At 44.7% G+C, this 16,275-nt stretch overlaps 1 protein-coding gene across 2 annotated transcripts in view; it reads right to left on the reverse strand.

Annotated features, from left to right (window-relative positions):
- FLI1 (Fli-1 proto-oncogene, ETS transcription factor) overlaps positions 1-8,525 on the reverse strand; it is a 91,326-nt gene extending 82,801 nt beyond the window's left edge. Inside the window, exons 1-2 of one of the 2 annotated variants that reach the window (XM_075116071.1) lie at positions 8,165-8,525; positions 6,063-6,144 (exon numbers count right to left, since the gene is read on the reverse strand). In XM_075116071.1, coding sequence (XP_074972172.1) covers positions 6,063-6,101 — 39 coding nt within the window. In that variant the 5' untranslated portion in view covers positions 6,102-6,144; positions 8,165-8,525. Of the gene's footprint in view, positions 1-6,035; positions 6,145-8,164 lie in introns of both variants that reach the window. The other variant, XM_075116070.1, reaches the window with a different exon arrangement.
- Positions 8,526-16,275: the final 7,750 nt, after the last annotated feature.

The raw sequence follows: 16,275 nt of genomic DNA on the forward strand, positions 1-16,275 counted from the left end.
AATGTCAGCTCTACCCACTCAGTGCTGGGGTTGAGGACGGGTAAAAAAAGCCAGGCGGGATTCGCTGGACACCGGGAGATGGGAAGGGATTTTTCTGTTTAAAATAGACAGGTAGGTGCAAACAAGGACTAAATCCTTAAGCACCAAGTTGTCATAAGGCATTAATCAGCGACTTGCTAAAGTCTAACAACTTAGCAGCGTTTCTGCCTCAAGAAATGAGCGCCAGAAAGAAAAAGAACGAGTCGGTGTATACGTAGATTAATCATCACGAAGCGTGCGAATGACGAAAGAAGCCCACGGCAGCTCCTCTGCTCGCTCTGCCGACAAAGCTACTGCAATTCCCACCTTCTCTGGAGGCGCCTGGTCCCATCCGCCCGAGAAAAAGAGGCAGAAACGGATAATGCCCTAGAGGATGCTCCCAGTAGGAATAATACTGCCTGAACTGGGAGAAAACCAACCCATAAAGGCTTTGATTTTCCCTTTTCTGCCAGGCTAAGGCTCTCGGGGGGAGGGGATGGGGGGTGGGATACGACAGGTTTCTGCTCCGCGCAACAGCATTTCTAGTATCCGCGGGTCCCTGAGCACCTGTGGTGACCCCAGCTCAGGTCCCTCTGCAGCGCCTTCCCCTCGGTCGATGCATCAGGCACCATCTCCGCTGCGGGATTTCTGTTGTAAAAAAAAAAAAAAAAAAAAAGAAAAAAAAAGAATAACGGGATATTCTTTCCTTTGTAACCTGTCCCCGAGAAGCCTCTGGCTGCTGCTGCCCAGCGGGAAAGATAACGCGTCCGTGTCAGGGTTTGTCGCATTGCTCGCTCCAAAGAAAATCTCACTGTTTTGTCCTTAAAAAAAAACCAACAACCTCCTCTGTCTTTAGGGATTCTGTAAATTTTCCAGGCAGAGTGAAAGCAAGAACAAACCAAATATTGTTTCCAGCCACCCAGACTATTTTGCCTCCATGAATATGCTTCTTTGTACGGTACCACAAACGTTATGGCTGCATGAAATCCATTTCTAAGCAAGAAGTCCCGCGCTGGCACGGTGGCTCCTCCCTAGGGGAAAGCCCATCTTCGTGCCCGGTCGACGGGCTGGGCTGGGGATCATTCCGCGAACAAGCTCGCAAAGGGGAGCATGCAGTTGCTCAGTGGGTGCTCCCCAAAACTGACCAGGGGATCGGAGCGGGGAGCAAACGCACCGCCTCCCCCAGGAGGCTCGCCGCCGGTCCGAGGCGTCCAGCGCCTAACCGAGCTGCTCCTGGGGAACTGCCTTCAATATTCCCCCTCGGGAGGCTGTTTTAAACATCATCCCCAGGCGCGGCAGAGGAAAGGAAGGGGAAAGCAGGGGTGATGCCAGGACACCCGGTCCCGTGTGATGGGGACTATTGCAGCCCTCTCTGACTTCTCCTGCACAGGCCACGGGACTTGACCCCGCGGGTCTTGCCCCAGGCTGGCAGGGCTGGTACCTGGAAAAGGGGCTCCAGAAGGAGGGAGGTCCTCCCCGGCCCCGGGCTGCTCTGCAGAGCCCCGGGATGCTCCCCCCGCCCCGGGCCGGGGACGCTCTGCAGAGCCCCGAGGTGCTCCCCCCTCCCCGGGACGGGGATGCTCTGCAGAGCCCCGAGGTGCTCCCCCCTCCCCGGGACGGGGATGCTCTGCAGAGCCCCGAGGTGCTCCCCCCCCGGGCCGGGGATGCTCTGCAGAGCCCCGAGGTGCTCCCCCCTCCCCGGGACGGGAATGCTCTGCAGAGCCCCGAGGTGCTCCCCCCTCCCCGGGCCGGGGATGCTCTGCAGAGCCCCGAGGTGCTCCCCCCCCGGGCCGGGGATGCTCTGCAGAGCCCCGAGGTGCTCCCCCCTCCCCGGGACGGGGATGCTCTGCAGAGCCCCGAGGTGCTCCCCCCCCGGGCCGGGGATGCTCTGCAGAGCCCCGAGGTGCTCCCCCCTCCCCAGGACGGGGATGCTCTGCAGAGACCCGGGGCGCTCCCCGCGGAGCTGCAGGCGCTGCCCTGGGGAGGGCAGGGCAGGAGCTGTGTTTACAAGCTGGGGAACCGAAAGCAGAAGCAGTGACTTTCTCTGTGCGAGGAGGGGAGGGATAGAAGAGGAGATAAGCTTGTGGATGTTGCTGAAGGGCATAAGAAAAGCATGGGTGAATAAACAACCCCCCAGATTATTCTTGTACCACCTTTACACCCATATTAAAGCACAAACTGGCAGCTGCAGAAGGGGAGCAAAGGCTGCTGTGGCCCAGAGTAGCTTGTGGCAATGGCAATAACTAAAAGTCCAGTATTTGGAGGTCACATTGCTTTGCTTACGGACCTAATCCTTTCCACATCCCTACAGTCAGGATTGCAGTGCTGTCTTTTAAAATTTAATTTCCCAATTATATTACATGTTTCAGTCTCTGGAGTCAAATACACATGTTTAGATGAGATTAGCACCCTCTGATACACTGTAAATTATTAAGTACTTGCAGATCAGTAAGCCCCAGAATGGTATAAGGAATAGAAATACTTTATCAGTTATGCAGAATAAAGCAGTAAGGATCAAAATGTTTAAATACACATATATTTATAATTTTCTATCCCTCTATCGTGTTAAGGCCCACAAAAGAAGTGTGTACGAGAGAACGGGTAGTCCTGTCGTGAGGTTGTAATAGGATCTTTTAACAGTGCTTTAGGTCAGATCCATACGTCCTGTGTGGTTATGATGTAAATCAAGGTTACAACACCGAGAGGCTGAACTTTGCCAGTATGACTCAACATAACCCATCCTTTTTACAACAAACCATTTTAAAAATGAAATCCTCCTCTTCCCCCCTCCAGCCTTTTTGCATTTTGAATGCTGTGGCAAGAAAACCAGCATGGCCTGAAGGTGGTCATAGCCTATTTTGTACCCCAGGGGTAGGACAGCAAATGTGTTCCTCCTGGGAGCTCCTGTGGAACACCCTGCCCACAACCCCCTCTCAGTCACAACACGTAGAGACAAGGCATTTTTCTACACAAGGCATAAACAAACATAAAACTTATTTTATATAATGAGTTTGTTGAAGAGGATTTACAGAAGATATTGATCCAGATCTTGCTTTTTCTGTTGTGTCATGGGGGTACTGTACACATCACCAGCTAAGATTCCATGAAAGTAATAAATAAAATACTTCTCCCTCCCACAAGATGGTCAGATAAGTTTTTTTCTGGAGAAGGAACAACATGAAAGAAAATAATAATAAAAAAAAGAAAGACCTGGGAAAAGAGGAATTTGAACTCAATCCCCTCCTTTTCAAACTTCTTCCTCACCACAACTTAGGAAGTCCTCAAAGATCTGTGTGGGGAAGCAGTAAAGAGAAGGCAGGTGCTGTCTAAATCTGACCAGTGCCTTGTTCTTACACAGCACTTTCATCCGCACTTTAAAGATGGAGAAACACAGGAACAGAGACTCAAAGTGTCTCGCTCAGGAGCGCCAAGCCCACCCTGGCAGGGCTTGGCTCCATACCCACTTTTCCCGACTTTCTGCCTAGATCATCAGTCAATCCCACCTCTTCTACAAATAAGCCAGTCACAGCTCTCTGCTGACCCTGGGTGCATCTGAGTTGGTGGAAACTGTCACCAACCTCAGGTGGGCCAGAGACTGACCTAACCAGTATGTTTAAGGCTCTGATCCTCCTGAATTTAACCAATGTCCAACTTTTAAGAGCCTCACCAATCTGAATGAGCTACCCAGGTACAATATCGCACAACTAGTACTGAGTTGCCCAACTTAAAACTTCTCAGAGTCAATGGGAGATATTTCCTTCGTCTTCGGAGGACTTTGGGTCAGTCCTAAGAGACTTCTGTCAAAATGCTGGTGAGTTTTTTAAGCACAGGAACAAGTAGTTTCCCCAATGACATTTGTGTGAATGAAACTTTACAGACAAAACACCAAAGACAAGGTCCTTGCCCAAAAAACCAGCAGCTGATGGTGAAGGGCTGTAATAAAAGGCAGAGAGTTCAGCATCGCACAGCCCAGTTATCCCTCCGCTGCTGAAACACCGGATATAAGTCCAGCCTGAGGAGTTCTTCCTTGTAGATAAAATACATGCTTACGTGGAGAGAACTTTGTCCAACCACTTTGCCTGCAGGATTGTACTTAATGAGAAGGTTATCCCGACACAGTTACGGACAGACTCACTCAATCCTGCTATAATGTTAAATTATTTAGGCCTGGATCTTGGTTCCACTTAATTCAAAAGGAATTTTGCTACAAACTGGAGCAGCAGCTGGATCTAGCTGCACAACAAAAGGCAATGATACCATAATATAGGATGTCAAAGGGCCTTCATCTCTTCATTGTAAACAGAACACATCTCAGATCATTTCCCACATACAGGAACTCTGAAGAGAAATGAACGCTAAGGCTGGGCACAGGCTGCAGAACATGTTTCTGTACTTGAACTTTGAGTGAATTTGCTTTTGTGAGATCTCAATTTAATTTGTTTTCCATGGAGTTTCTATCCTTCCAGAAGCTGGTCCACAGCTATATGAATTTAATATGCAAAACTGTATCACCGTCATTCCCTGAAAGACTGAGCTACGAGTGTGATTTTGGGGTATATCAACTGAATGTGGAATCTTGACCATTCCCAGTCAGATTTGCTCTAGAAACCTGGTCCAGAGGGCTGCACAAGTCCACCCAATCAGGGAATTCAAGTAATGCCACATGACCTGGGAGTCATCCCACCAACATTGCATTTCAAATACTAATACTCCTAACAAACTGCCCGCAAAATGAGCCGTAGCCTAGGGATTATATACAGAAATCATTCAGTGAATCATTTCCAATAATGTGTATGTACATGAAAATCGCAATTGGCGTCTTCTGGATCATTGACTAAGGAAGGGGGGGAGAGAGAGCAACAAAATTCCTGTAATAAATTATTCATTACAAATTATCCACCCAGCTCTAGTTAACACCCTTCTGTGTTTCTTCAGACTGGGAGAGAAGAGGCTTGTGTTTTAGATTTTCCCTAAGTGCTGTTGCATGCAGGGTTTGCCTTAAACGTGTAACCCAGATGTCCCAGGCTTGGTTTATTTACATTCTTGAGAACTGTTGTAGAAAAAAACCTATATGATGTCAAATATAATATAGTACTCAACTGAGTTATAAAGGGACAAGGTTGTGCCAATCCTTCTTTGGTATTTAATCTTATAAAAAAGAAAGAGGCAGAAGTGGCCATTCAAAATATATAAGATCCATTTTTTAATCCTTATAAAAAAAGATACACAAACAACTATTTGGAGCGCAAGACCTAGTAGTATCTGGCATTAGACATTATCTGTAAAACCAACCAAAGTCAGTTCGCCGACTAAATTGTATGGGAGCATTGCTCAAGGAAAACCATAAGTAACAACTACGAAAGAAATCCCAGTATTAAATAGCATTGCCTGGTGTGACAATCCATTTCTTCAGCAACTGAAAGAGATGTTTTGGTTTAACTCATTAAATATTTTTCCCCCTTAAATCCATTTTGAAATGTACCTCACAAAAGAACCATAAACTTTGCAAAAAACCCATAACTTCACATATCATCTTGCATATTGACTTTAGTAGTTGGCGTAGCAGAAAAGTAGAGGGATATTAAATGAAATTTAGCTCTGGTTCAAAACTAAATGGTATCTAGGAAATCAGAAAATTGGAAGCCAATTTAAGAAACCACTATGATATTACATTGGTAGCACACCACCACTATCATATTGGTTTCAGAGCAACAAACCACTACTCTAATGTAATTCAGGACACCCTCACTAGAATACTAGTTATAGTACAACCCATCAAACCAAGCACCAATGCATTATAAAAGGCAAGACCACTCTAACATATTCTTGGTCCCTGATGATATGACTTTTAACTCAACCCTGCATATTTCCAGAATGATAACTGTGATACTTGAGACTCTAACCCCTCTCCCACCAAAGGTAGAGGGATTTTTTACCCCTGCAGTGAGAACGGGAACAAGATTTTCAACTAATACAAATGACCGTGAATTTTGGAGGATTGTAATTTTTGACATTACCTGTTTAAAGATGCTGTCATGTCTTACCTTGACGTAAGACGAAGTGTCTGGTACAGTCTGAAACATCCTTACTTGTTTAATAGATATATTTAAAGGTCCTAAAATTGACCTGAAATTAAAAAAAAAAAAAATCAAATCATATATATGTATATAAAAAAAGTGAAGAAACAAAGTATTGTTTAAGAAGTAAGATTAGTAATAAAATTTAAAGAGAAGTGATCAAGCATTTAAGTGCACCCTTTAAAGAACACAGGAAAACGTCCACCCCAGTAACTAAAAGTCAAGTAATGGACTTCATAAAGCAGGGTTTTATTTCTGGGCTTTAACAACAGTTTATTTTTGCTTTTGGATTCCACCCCCCAGGAAAAGAGCCTTCTTCACTTTTGACCAGAGGGAAATGCTTGACATTTGATTAACTGAATTTCTTAGCCAACAATTAAAAGCCAACTGAAATACTCATGTTTTCATGTCGAGACTAGTTAACCCTATTGACTTGTATCCAAGGGTTTCACTTGGCTAAATGAAGGGCAGTTGCCTTTCGTGACTCATTGAAACCATTCCGAGCCATTAGTCTGCCGGCCTCTATTGATTTAAAGAACCTTTCTCACCAATAATAATTAAACAATAAATTAATAAAAATAGCAAACGGAAGTATTGTTCCAAATAGCAATACCTCCCCCCCCCCCTTCCCCCCGGGTTGTCAATCTCAGCCCTTCTATTTCGGATAGTGCCGTTACTCAGTCTGACAGAGCTGTGCTTTATCTCAGGCTTGCATCAGCGCAGTGCATCTGTTTTTCTGTACTTCTGAGACCTGATGATCTCCTAATGAACAGGGGGGTTCGCCTCTCCCCCCCAACCAAGTCATCACTACCGAGATGCAGAGATTAACAACGATCGTGAAAAATGTAATGGTCTGTGGGAAACCTTCAGTCACACAAATACCCGACAACTGTTTTTTCTACCGGCTCCTTTCAGGATCTTTAGCCCCCCTTTCCAGATTAGTTTACTGTAATTAGTGCACCATTAAGAAGCAGGACACACACACACACACATCCCCTTAGCATGCAGTTCGTAAGTGCTCCTGTTGTGACGGTCCCAGTTTCCCGGGGTAGGAAGGGAAAAGTCAGGAATTTACCCAGAATTTACAACAGAAAATTTATACTACAGAATCAGGAACATGCTTAAGGAGTTGCGCGCGAGCGAGCAATACTCCTGGGTGGTTTTTTTTTTTTTTGTGGGGTTTTTTTGGTTTTTTTTTTTTTTTTTTTTTTTTTTTTTTGCAAGCTCTTCAAGAGCAGCTGCGGGGTCCTAACTTTGCAGCTAGTTCGGATTGCCCGGCTCTAACACAACCCAGACACCGCTGGTTAATCGCGAAATATCCTTCGTCGGATTAATGCAGAAGCCCGCGCGGCGCTGGAGCTGCCCGTCCCCCTGCCCGGGAGCTGCCAGCCCGGCGGCGAGAGCCCCCCTCGGCCCCTTCCTCGCCCCACAAAGAGCCAGGGAAACACCTCCGTGCCCGCAAAGCCAGCGCCTTTGCAACATCTGCTAGTTTTAAAAAAAAAAAAATAGAGAAAGAAAGCAAAAGATCTCGCAGCCCAACAACTCTGGGAAATAAAAGCTCGCTATCTGCACGTAACCCCCCCTTTTATTGATTTTTAAAGCATTTATTACACGGCCAGCTGGCACAGAAGGGCAACCGATTATAAAATCGACAATGTGTTTCTGATAAGTACAATTCTTTTTTCTGTCGTCCTCCCTCCTAACACATTCCAGTTTCTTTTGCTTCTGAGCTTGCGACGGGGGGTGGGGGTAGGCAGAGTCGAGGGACAAGGTAATTTTGCTCAGCCAGTTCATTTTCTAGGGTCAAGGATTCCCGTATCGCTTTCCCCTGCTCCCCTCTTTACCCCTGATTAGCGCTCCCCCTACCCCCGCTCCCCTCCCTCTTATAATTACGCATGTTCGTATAAATAAATACATCTGCATATTTGGAGCCAGCCCGAAGAAGCCTGCTGCGGATTATTTATCAATCGCATCGCCCTGCCAGCATCAGTCGGAATACGAAAGGCCTCTTTAACTACTTTTAGATTCGCCTCTTGCTTATTCTTATTACTAGTATTTAAATGACTCACCTTTTATACCCTTTCCCCTCAACCAGTGGCAGACCAGTTTGTAAAAATCCAGGTTGAGACCACAAAAATAAAACTCCCCACCAGTTCTGGATTACTACCCTGCCGCTGCAGTTTTGCAAAGAGGAGAGATTAAACTTGTTAGATCCAAAGCAGCGCTGAAGTTAAAATTCCCAGCCCATCCAGACAGGCTGCATCAACCAGGCATTTCCTCAGGGGGCTTCTGTAATGCTCGCAGCTCCGGGACGTGCTTTCCTTTCCCTCTCTTCTATGCCCTCTACTTTTCATTTGATTTCCGTTTTCCCCCTTATCAATATTTCAGCTGTTCCCTCAGATTAATCATGGGTATGTGACATCTTCGCCCAAAGAGCCCGCCTGGCGCTACTCGCGACTTTAAAGAAGAGAAAAAAAAAAAAAAAAAAAGAAAAAAAAAGAAGGAAGACAAAATTCACAACTTTCTTAAAAAAATATTGCTGAGGAGTCAAGCCGAAAAGAGACGCTGAGTGGAGCTCAAGTGCTACTTTAAATCCCCCCTTTTAAATAAGGAAGTTTCAAATATCCGTTTTTAAATCATCGTTTCTTACTTTGAGCTTTTTTTCCTGACTCTTACCTTGAAAATAGTTAACCCATTTCCCCCTGAAGCAGAACTGAAAATACGACAGACGACGCTGCAGATGCACACGGCTGGCAAAGGGAGATGAAATCGCCTCGAAACTGTTCTCTTCACTGGATCAAGAATTCAGCCTTTTTCTCTGCAAGCCGAAACCTCCAGATCCTTTTAGCTATTTAAAAATACCCTATGAAATAGTAATGCATCTAGGGAGAGAAAGGAAACATATATTTCAGGGATATGTTTTCAGGGATAGTTTTTTCCCCAACGGAGTCACGTTTCTGGGGCATATTGTCATCTCCGAAGGGTTCGCAGATAATATTTTGTACTAACCTGGGCAAGAAACTTCCAGGGGCTTTAGTACGACATCAATTTTAAATGTAACCCTCCGAAGGGTTACCAAAACTATTTGGAAAATGTCCTTCCACTCTCTATCCTCTTTCTCTCCTTCCCGGCTTTGCCCCAAATTCCAACATATTGAAACATTTTTCTCCTTAATAAGAGGAACATATAAAGTGAAGGGGTGAAAGGGCAACCTGGGAGCCGTGCCTAGAGCTCCGCACACAATTTAGTCTCTGGTAGACGAGGCGTTTAGCATTCCTCCCAATTTCCAAGGAAAACAGAATCAGACCTGCACCCAGTGACCAGGGACCTCGCCAGAGCCACTTTTTAATATATAAATTCTTCGGATTCTTTGTTATTATTATAATTGTTGTTGTTTGTGTTAGAAGAAACCGCTTCCCAGGCAAGGTAAAGCGACAGGGAGTTTAGGGAGAAGATAACTTCCGATGGAAGGAAAAAAAAATCGAAGCAACAGGAGGGACTTGGCGAGGTGCGTTGGAGAAAAGGGGGATCGGGAAAACAAAAGTGATCAGCATTGTCATTTTTAAATGGCTTTTAAAAAATCGCGTGCACCGGGGTTTGAAATGCCCTTTGCAAGCCTTAATCTCATTATTCTGTGGGGATGTGAACGACTCTTTCTGCACACTCACAACCGAGCTAGCTAGTGACCGAATCAGATCACATTTCAAAGTCATTTTTCATTCTTTTCTCACGTTTCCACGTGTGAATTACACAAAACACGTAGCTGAAGAGGGACCCCGAGGGCTTACTATTGTGTAAACAAACCCCTCTTCCTCTTATTTTCGTTGAGAAGCAGCTAAGAGGCGTTTGCATCTCTTCCCTCCGTGCGTTTTCCCCACGAGTTTCCTTTATTTTTTCAAGCAAACGTGCCCAGAACCTCAGCCTAGCTCTGACAGGGACCGCAGAGCACACACACACCTAATAATCTGCAATGAAATAAACTTTAAAGGGTGGCGTTAACAAAAATACTCAGGATGTAAAAGCACTTACAAGTTCAGGGGAAACGCTTGCCCTGAATCCTGAGCTGAGTTTGCTACCCCTTGTAATCAAACCCCACAGTCGAGTGGAGAAACCCATGTGGCTAGTTGCAGTCATCTTGGGAGCTTTACTAGCCCAAAAGAAAATTGCTGGCAAATTGGAAACAGCTGTAGCGTTGGAGACAAAAAAAAAAAAAACAACAAAACCCCTCCCCAATCGCACACACACTCCTGAGCAGAGAAAGTTACAGAAGTTTTGTTTACAGAAATAGCTCCATTGCAGACATGACATTTCAAGTTTTCATCAAGAAACCGTAGGTGACTTGTATGTAAGCAACATTTCATCATTCATCACCGGCAGTGATTTTTTTTTTAAAAGATGCCTATGAAATCTCTCCCTCTCGCACATAGGTGCTTCCAGTTCGCTCCCAGGGCAGCTGCTCTCGCCTGTGCCTATGCCCCCTTTAACAGGGTGCTAGCAACACAAACAGCGACTTAAAACCCACAAAGAATTTTATCCAAGGGTGTGTGTTTGTGTGTGGGGGAAAACCTGACAAGTGCTCGATTCTCATAAGCCTGTCGCACAATTGCTAGAACAAATGAAACGGTGGAAAAGCTCGGAGTCCTGCAAAATGTGCTCTTTTCATGTTTTCTATTTATTAGAGACCTTAAGAGAAAACAGACTCATATGAGTCCCAAATGTAGGCAGAGTATTAAAAGAGGCATGTGTATGCTCCAGCAATTACAGCTGAATTTGATTAAAAACGTCATGAGGACTGCAAAAGCAGGAGTTACCTGATACACTAACCCTGAGGTTGCTTTAGGATGAATTATAACACAATTCATTTTATTTTAATAGGTCACTATAAGATTAACTGTTTAAGGATGGAACTGTGCTATAAATGTTTACATCAAACCAGAAATAAGCAAGCTTTACTTTCTGGTTGTTTAGAAATAATGTTTATTACATTTTAAAATTCCTCAACATGTTAATTAGGAATAAGGGGAAAGTATGTGAAGTCAAAAGGAGTTCCAGTGCTTGACATGTAACCACACACACACTTCTGTACTTCAGTTTCTCTTTCCTAGGAGGAAAATGTGAGGATTTTTAACCGGCCATCATCGTTTCCACATGCTATGGGAAAATAATGACAGCGACGTTTTATTTCCCTCTGCTCCTCTCACGGTCTTGGTCCAAAATTTGAAGGCACTTTGTAGCCTGGGCCCATGGTCAAGAAGACCAGCCGAAGCCTGGGGTGATGCCACTGCCTGCGTAGCCCAGTGAAATCAGCCAACTTTCTGTGTTTGGGAGGAGGAAGCTCCAAGACCCATCTGTGACCGAGGGGCAAAACCCCACAGGCATGAAGGACTTCAGCACACCTTCCCACTTTCTGTTCCCAAAGCAGGGACCGTGTCTTTGAACTTGCTTTAGCTGGTATAAATATATCTCTTAGATAGGTCCACAAAATTGAATAAAAACAGCCTCATGCATTTTCTTCTCAAGAAAGAAAGGGTGAAACCGAGAACTACCGTGGAGAGATGTTCTTCTGATTTTTCATCTGGTGTACTGCTGGGGAGTTTTTGGATGAGATAAGAACCCCTCTGTGGCTGCAAAGTTTTTTCCCCTGTGCTATCTTTAAGTAACATCTAATATAATAGGTACCAGTGCGTGGCTGGAACTCTAAGGAACAGCTGAATTTAATTCCCATTAGTCGTAATAGGACCATATTCCTGAAATTAAAATATTAATTCTAAGGAAACTCCTACCTGTTAAAATTTATTTTCATTTAGAATTGACGAGAAGGGCAAATATTGAGTGTTTTAACATAAAAAGAAATTTCTCTAATGTTTACTTCAAGGAAAACTGAAGTGATCATCTCAAAAAGGTTTCATTCAGAGAAATCAGAAAGACCTATTTCAGTGAAGACAGGCTGTTTCATTTTCACAATGCAGCTAAAAGCACTTTGATAAATTCCACAGAAAATCAGCAAAACTGCTGTAAATATTTTTGGGAAGAACATTTCATCTTTGCTAAATGACTCTCTACCATGAAAAACACCTTTGAAACAGAATATGTTTCACCCTGGTCTAACATTAATGATGAATGTGATTAGTATATTAAAATAAATAATCATAAAGTGTTGATAAAATCATCACAACAAAAGAAAAGCTTTAGTTACAGAGATGAAGTGAGGGGATAGGAAAAAAGGAATTGCCATTATTGTTAGATTCTATATCATTCTTGAAAAACGAATGTTAGGTGAAGGTTCATGTATGCCCCGGGAATTATAAATTCTGCTTAATGGGAACAAGAATCTTCCACTTTTGCTGAACTGTCTTGATTTGAGAACATGTTACCATTGGACTATTTATTTTGACTAGTGTTTGTTGAAAAGTTAGAAAAAGTGTGGGGTTTGTTTTAATTTTAAAAGACCTGATTGTTTACAAAACATTGAAGTTTCAACTCCCCATTGTTTATAAACATTTGAGGAAATTATTTACTGTCCATAGGATGTCATGTAACTCTCCTGTTAAACCAGTTTTAGTTGGTGACTGGACTCATGTGTTTCTCAGTTCATGTGTTGTGTTTTTCTTTAGCTTTCTTACTAGACTTTAGAGCTATCCTCCTGCAGGTTAGGTCGGGCAGAATATAAATGTTATAATGAAAGACATTTCCTGACCCAAATACAGTTTAACCGACAAAAGGGCAGGAAGGAAAGTTTAAGGACAGGGTGGTAAAACCTTAGGCCCCACGAGAACATCTCGGTGGCAGAAGCGGGACAGAATTCATTGCAAACGCTTTACGCCATGTGAGCTTTGATCCTCCTGAGTGGTCCCCATCAGCCCTTGCATGAAGCCTCTGCTCTCCTGGGATCTCACTGCTATAGATGTGTCCCCGGTGATGCTTTTTTTACCAGGATTTTCCTGTTCGGTCCCTCCAATGTTTGTTTGGTGACGAAACACCTGTCGGCCATGGCACACCTCACAGCTGCATGTGCAGAGGCTTACCTGAGCAGCTGTGGCCACCGGGGACAGGGCTGCCACCACTCCGAGGTCCCCAGATGAAGACGGGTCACGCTGCGGATCCCTTTGTGGCAGAGGTGCCTGAGGTGAATGCCTCTGTCACGCGCGGTGCCCGGGGCTTCCTTTCCTTCATGCCCCTGGGGGGTCTTCAAGCTTGCTGAGGGGTCTGTGCTCGGGGGGACCCTGCAGCCCTTGGCGGGGTGGGAGGGGAGGGAAGACGGCCATGAGGCAGGAGCCCTGCGGCTTCTCCATGCCAGACAAAATGGCGGGATGTGTCATGAGGAGCGCCCTGCCCTGTCAGTCTCAGCCAGTCAGGGGAGGGCAGACCCCTGCCATTGGTTGTCGTCCCCCAGAGGGCGGGCCAAGGGCCACAGGCAGCCAATGGGAAGGGCAGGACACCTCACACCTCTCCAGAGGGACAGTGACCTTGCCGTTGTACCGCTCCCCTCAGCTGCCATGGCGGCCTGGCACTCAGCACAGTCCTCCCCAAAACCCCGTGTTCCCACCTCTGCCTCGCTCCCTCTTTTGTCCCCCTTTTTTGGAAGAGGATCCCTCTTCCCTCGCCCTTTTTGCCCTATAAGTCTACTGTGCCCCTTTGAGTAAATAATACCAACATTTATCATCCCAAATGAGCCCCTACCACTCTCTTTTGCTTTTGCAAAACACCTGCCTAGCTGATGCTAACTAGAAAAATAGAAGAAAAAAGTAAAAGAAATTAAAAGCAAGCCTCTTCCTCCAGCAGAGTTTTGCTTCTTAAGAAAAGAGAAGTAGCGGTACTGCAAGTTCACTGCAAGATTCACTGTTACTTTGCTTTTTCATTGTTGATTTTACATGAAGCACCTCTTCTAGGAGAAGAGAAGATCAAATCTTTTGAAATACAAAACTTGAGGATGCCCCTGTCTCCTGCATAGCTCCTGCTTGTTGCATAGTCCAGCTCCACAGCTCGAACCCTTTGCATCTTCTTGCTCTGGGGTTTCTTCTTTGCTTTCTTTAAGCAAAACACTGAAGTCTTGCACCGCGCTGATGGGAACCTGCAGGTCCATTTGAGCCTCCCTGGCCATTTTTGCCTTGAGCTCCTGGAGTAGCTGCTGCTTGGTAGAGACCAGGCAGCCTGTGAAGACACATTTGGAGCTCTAAAGGGGCTCCATCTGCTCTGGTGTCCACAGAAAAAACAAATGAGCAAACACATCAATTATTTCTTTCCAGAGGTTAATTTCTTGGAAACATCTCACCTTGTATTTGAGTCAGTGTGGATGGAAAGGGAGGTAAGCAGGAGGGAAGAGAGCGAGAAGGAAGTTGGCTCCACCAAAAGGCAACATAAACAGCTGAATGCATGAAAAGGGAAACAAAAAAAAAAAAACCAAACCCCGGAGGTGAATTAAAGAAAAATAAATGGCTAAAACAGGAGCTTGATGCGATTCCAAGTGTTTTGACATGGAAGCATGTTTCCCATTCCACTTTTCTGCAGAGAAGGTTTCTCTTCGAATTAGATGAACCATAAAATAAAAAGGAAATTTAGAACAACACTGTAAAATGGTGTTTTACAGCCCTTTCCACAAAAGGCTTTCCCTTGAAGAGCTCTTATACCTCGGGCCTTGTCTACGCACTATCATCAGACAGCTTGGACTATACCAGTCAAATTAAAGCATTTCAGTGCCCGCTCCTCCTGAGCAAGGCTGTAGCCTTTTTGGTATAAAGGTGCTTTATGCGAGAATAACTATTCCCATATGGAAAGGAGCGATGATTTGGGAAATCTCTCTGGTTAATATTATGAAGTGCTTGCTGTGAGCGTTTGCTGTATCATGAAATGGCTCTATGTCAAGGCATATCCCTGTTCGCTGACGGGGCCTCCGGGACATCCCTACCAGAATAGAGACAAGAGAAAATACTGAGCTCAACAGACTTTATTTTTACCAGCATTTTATAGGCCAAAGAGATTGTCTGGGACAAGAAGAAAGTAATATTCCCTATGCAAGGAAAGCAGGTGGGAGGAATGCAGATTTGCCTCAGACAAAAGTGTGGAGGGGACGAAATACGGATTTGAAGGAGATTGACAGGGAAAGTGTGTGCATGAAAGGAGAAGGGAAGGCTCGGTTTCCTTTTGTGTGAATGATGGAGAGCACTTGAGGAATACGCTCAGAGATGCCTGGATGAGGGGCACTGCCAGGAGCATTGGTCTGTGCTCTAGCGGCCTGAGCACATGGAGCCTGGGACATTGGAGCACACTACTGAAGCTGGTGGGTGCTAGGACTGTGACAACAAGCAGAGGAAAACTGAAAACACTGGAGCAAGTTAGCTACGGAATAACTGCATACAAATGAAAGGCTGTACCAGTACCTAAGAAAACAAACAAACAAACAAGAATAATGTTAACTCAGTTAGCTAAATCGGTACAAAATCTGTGGTGGTCCAGGCTTCTGCAGGTGATGGTTGTCAGAAATCAGTGTCACTATGGTCTCTGTAAGGCTCTCTGCTCAGTAGCTAAGATATTAAAAGTATGTAATAAATTACAGTTTTTAAGGTAAAATCAGACCATCTTTCCTGAAGGAGAGATGATTTTCAAAATTTTTCCACTTTAGAAACAACCTTCAGAGCATGAAGACTTCTTCCAGTTGGGCATTCAGAGAAAAGAGTGCACAACCTCACTTTCTCATTCCACAGCCATGCTTAGAGACAGTTTTTTGGGCTGTCTAGAACAATGTGAATTACTGTTCTCTGCTATAACTAGCCCAGGTATTTTTGTCTTTGAAATACATTACAGATGAAGCCTACACACTTTTCCAGTTACTATCACAAACCTTGTCCACATGGGGATAAAAGGTGATTATAAAAATATCCTAGTGACCATGTGAACAGCTACTACCTCGTCCTGCTGGTCCTAAGCCACATTGCTCTAGGTGGCATATGAACAAAGACCAGATGATGCTCCAGGCCCCAGAGAGCTTCTAGATTTACACAACACATTATAAAACCCTGTAGTGTGATAGACTGACCTGTGAGCTGCTGTTGAAGCCAGCATGTGCTCTGCAATCCTTGAAAATCAAGCAGTTTATTTTAGGAGCCTGCCTATGGATTGAGGAGCTTAAATTTGGGCTCCTAATTGGAAAATATTCCAAGTCTATAAGGAGATCAAGATGTTT

Source organism: Phalacrocorax aristotelis, chromosome 22, assembly GCF_949628215.1.
Source record: "Phalacrocorax aristotelis chromosome 22, bGulAri2.1, whole genome shotgun sequence".
Classification (NCBI taxonomy): domain Eukaryota; kingdom Metazoa; phylum Chordata; class Aves; order Suliformes; family Phalacrocoracidae; genus Phalacrocorax; species Phalacrocorax aristotelis.